The 4,755-nt window shown below is 33.7% G+C and overlaps 1 protein-coding gene across 3 annotated transcripts in view; it reads left to right on the plus strand.

The window, feature by feature from the left end:
* The window catches only part of RNF7 (ring finger protein 7), a 10,937-nt gene extending 7,420 nt beyond the window's left edge, over positions 1–3,517 (plus strand). For all 3 annotated transcript variants that reach the window (XM_044667603.1, XM_044667604.1, XM_044667606.1), the window contains one exon: positions 2,032–3,517. In XM_044667603.1, coding sequence (XP_044523538.1) covers positions 2,032–2,150 — 119 coding nt within the window. In that variant the 3' untranslated portion in view covers positions 2,151–3,517. The remainder of the gene's footprint in view (positions 1–2,031) is intronic.
* The last annotated feature ends 1,238 nt before the right edge of the window (positions 3,518–4,755 follow it).

Consider the following 4,755-nt stretch of genomic DNA (forward strand, 5'->3'; position numbering starts at 1 on the left):
GAGAGAGAGAGAGAGAGAGAGAGAGAGAGAGAGAGAGAGAGCGCACTCAAAGGAGGGTAAATGACACTGTGGGATTAAGTACAAAATGATTGGACCAACATGATTGGTTAGAAGTTTGATGATTGTTTGGAGTTCAGGTGCAAGATAGTGGCCCAGACTTTGACAGCAAACCAGACATCCTTGAAGGATAGTTTTGGTGGCTAAACAAAACAGGGCCAACAAAAATTTTCCACAAAATCCTTGAGATTAGCAAAATTCTTTGAGACACAGGATTTTTTACTTAACCCATTATAGGTCACCTGAATTCTGAACTAAGTTCAGAAACAAAGAATCTTGACTTAAGCAATGGAAGAAAGCAGGCAAGAGGAAAAACATTGGTCCTGGAAGGTTCAGGCCTGATTGGTCAGTCTAAGTGCTCTTCTTAAAACAGGAATTCTGCTAAGAGAGTAGCAGGATTAAAAATTCATTTTCATAGTATAAATATAAACTAGCTATGTCTTCTACCAAGAAAGTTGCAAAAAAGAAAATTATCAAAACACTTAACTTTATGTTAGGATTTTAACTAACTTTTAATTATATTTTTTAAGAATCATGGTTTCATTATTTGATCATATTTTGTTTTAGTGGTATTTGCGCATATATAATTCATTTGATCTTAGCCTAAAAGAGATAAAACTAGATATTCTTTATGTGCCCCTATCATACTGAATTTACTCACTGCTCGAGGAACAGCTTTCCTACCAATACAATATTGCTTTTGGCATGTTTCTCCTTATTCCATTTATGATATTTATTCAGCCTTTAGTTAATGTTTGTTGAATGAATGCCCTTCATATCCCCTCTGTTTAGTATTGTCCTTTAAATTGCAACTCCAATTCTGGCTCCTCCAGAAAGTCTTCCCCGATTATCTCCATCCTTTTCAACTTTCCCTCTTTGTCCTTTATATTACTGTAGTGAAAGGAAGAACCATACTAAAATATACTTCCCCCTAAACAAAAATATGTAAATAAGTAAGCTGATACTGAAAACATCCCGAGAGCCTAGGACCTGGCAATATACTTTGCATATTGTAGATGTTGACTACATTTTTATTGAATTAATAAATGCCATTTTCACACATAAACACACATACACACACACAAAATGAATGAGAATTTGGATGACTGGCATAGCTCATCACTATTGGAAAGTGCATACTCTACTAGGGGTAAATCACTAAGATCATCCTTCAGTTATTAGACACAGCACCAAAAAAGGAAAGGATTAAAAAAATAATAATAGGAGTCATATAGAAACTTCCAGCAGATTATAATCTAAAACATTTCCAAAATTCAAAGGCATAAGAAAAAGGCCTGAGGTTAGTCAGAGAAACTAATGCTTTAACAGGTTGCTCTTCCCTAAAAGATCAAAGCTCCAATCTTGACAATTATATATTGACTTTAAAACTATATTTACATTTAATTTTTCTTGGTGGGGGGGGGAGTTCATCCTTTTTCAATAGGGCCAGCTCTTAAAGTATTTTTCAATATGCATAGAGAACCCCATTTTAAAAGATGTTTTCTATAATCGTAATTTCTAAAAACTGAAAGGTTTGTAAGCAATATAATTAAAATTAAGCATTGGCTAATACAATATTACTATATATTAAGTAAAATGATAGGTACTCCCAATATACATAGGCTATATCTTTTTTAAAGCATCACTTGCCTATGCATATTTAGCATATTTTGGACACCAATAATCTAACTATGGCATTAGACATTTGTGCCAAGATTTAGGCACAAATTTGTTTTAGGTTATAATCTATCTACATAGATAAATTATAATCTACTGGAGGTTTCCACATGACTCCTAATATCATTTTAATCCTTTCCTTTTTTCTTAACATTTTGAGGGAAATTATAAAATGCTTATTTAATTTTCAAATCATAGTAAATAATTTCAAGTCGTATACAGTATCATTGGCTTTGATTTTGAGTTCAGTAATTCAAGTTGAAATATGTGTTAAGTATATTTTTGTTTTTCTTTCAGTGGTCTGGGGAGAGTGCAACCATTCCTTCCATAATTGCTGCATGTCCCTGTGGGTGAAACAGAACAATCGATGCCCTCTGTGCCAACAGGACTGGGTTGTCCAGAGAATAGGCAAATGAAAGTCCAGGGCTTCATTGAGTGCTGGGGTCTGAGGACCTGAGTGTGTCATGTAAGGAATAGAGCACTCCAAAGATGGCATCACTTCACTTGTCTTTGCTTGATTAAAAGAATGAGTTGGACACTTGCTGAAGTATGGGTGCAAACATTTGGTCCCCTTTCGTTTTAGAACTCTACAAGTAAGAACAGTGCGTTACAGATAACATTTTTTTCTTTCTTTGGTGTGAATTGTAGATACTGCTTAGAGATGCCATATTAGAAAGAATAGCTTCAATGTGAATGACTTTCCTGATCTTATTAAAGTCTTAGATAAAAGGACATCAGGAGAGTGAGTTCTTTTCAGACAAGAGGGCTTTTGCATGTTTATAGTTAATCATTAAAAGTTATTCATGAATAAAAGAGTATTTAAATCTAATCCATGTACAGGAATGGTTTGGTACTAATAGTACCTCCCCCCCTCCACCCCCGATATAAATAATTTATGCAACATTCTTTTCAGTTAGCTAGGATTTGGGCTTTCTTTAAAAAAAAAAAAAAAAGAAAGAAAGAAATTTTATGGCTAACTACCAGTAAGTAACCAAGGCAGCCAAAAATCAGAATTCTCTTTCTCTGAGAAACTGAATTTTAATTGTCTTATGAGGCTGTATGTTGATTCTTTAGTGAAAACTATACCCAAAATTTTATAGTCATTGAGTTATGAGCACATAAGTATTTCTAGATCACACTTTTATTTTTACCATATTATATTGCTTTATTGGTGATTTATATTGAATGAATAGCCATAAGAAAAAAGTGTTTTATTTACTTCTTAGACCTTTGAGGAGAAAATTACAAACTCATAACACTATTTGATAAATGATTAAGGGTTCTATTAAATTGTTTAATTACTTGAGCTGTGAGATAATAAATATTAAAGTAATCTGATTTCTGTCTTGTGAATGTTTGTCTCTTTTAGAAAACTTTGCATATGATCATTATTTTAATTGAGATTAAAATTTTAAAATCTCTCATTTGAATGCATTAAAGTAGATACTGCTGGTAGCTTAATCAAATTTGTTTACATTTGAAGATGTTTTTTGGAACCTGATAGTCAGCCTGAAGAAATTTGAAATGTAAGGCATTTTTCAGCTAGAGAATTCTCCAAATGGAAGTTACTATCTTGCCTCTGAATATTAAATGTAAAGTGTTTGTGAGTGCTTGAAAAAAAATGTAAAGAAAAATATTTATCTCAACAAATTCAAAGAAGAAAACGACTATTTACTTTCCTATTTTTAGAAATTAGTGGTCTTGAACTTCATTTCAACAATCCAAAAAAGATTAGAAAACTAAAGGATTTGAGTGATCTAATAAAAAAAAACTTTTTAATTAACTATTCTGGGTTTTTTTTAATGTATTGCTTTCATTTTATACATCAAGAGTTTATCAGGTTTTCCTGTAAACAGACTGCCATAGTGGAGAGTTGCTTTTCTGCAATACGGTGGAAAGGGTCTGAATTAAAGGCAAAGAACCTGTGTTAGTGTCATGACCCAGCTACTTATTACTACCTATATCCTTTTGAGACCCCAAACAAGGTTTTTAATCTCTTTGCAAAGTAAGGAATATGATCTGGATGGACCTTGTAAAGGTTCCTTCTAGCTCCAAATGTAACAAGCCTGTCCTTTGGAAATATTTAATAGTTGGGTGTTTTTAGTCAAGGCACACCTAAACTATTCTTGTAGCATTTTCAGATTTTTCTAAAGGGTTGAGTGTCCTTAAAATGTGACCTAAGTAGTTGCATTGCAGTGAGGAGAGAGAATAGTAAAAATTTTAAATTACTTTAGTCAGAGGGGTGACAGTATATAGAAGTATTGTGGAGGAGGATGGTAATTGGCTGATTGACTGCTGCTATGGCAATCCCATAGCAAAAGATAATACAGTCCAACCACCTAACAATGCACTATTTATATATGAGCATCTGAGGGTAGAGGAGGAGGAGGGAGTCAGACAAAGCAAGACTGAGCATACCCATCCTGAGCTGATATCAGCCAATCTACATAGTCATCTGAAAATAGAGTGCACAGTGGAGAGGCTCACACAAGAAGTAAACAACGAATATGTTATCACCCACCTCACCACAGAAAGGCCAAAATAATGTTAAATTTTATTATATACATGTCGAAAACATTTTGAGTCAACTTTGGTTTCTAAAACATAATGGACATCTAATTTTAAAACAATTCTTTTTCATCTAATAGCTATGGTCTATAACTTAAGTGTGTGTATCCATATAACATTTTTTTAGTGAAGATTTGTTTTACAATAATCACTGTTAGTATCTTCATAAAGGAATTCTCATTTAAAAGTCACTATTCTGGGGGGCAGCTGGGTAGCTCAGTGGATTGAGAGTCAGGCCTAGAGACAGGAGGTCCTAGGTTCAAATCCGGCCTCAGACACTTCCCAGCTGTGTGACCCTGGGCAAGTTACTTGACCCCCATTGCCCACCCTTACCACTCATCCACCTAGGAGCCAATACACAGAAGTTAAGGGTTTAAAAAAATTTTTTTTAAGTCAGTATTCTGACATAACTCACAAAACCAGTGAGTATGCTAATGTTTATTGTTTAAATTA

This window comes from Gracilinanus agilis, chromosome 3, assembly GCF_016433145.1.
Source record: "Gracilinanus agilis isolate LMUSP501 chromosome 3, AgileGrace, whole genome shotgun sequence".
NCBI lineage: Eukaryota > Metazoa > Chordata > Mammalia > Didelphimorphia > Didelphidae > Gracilinanus > Gracilinanus agilis.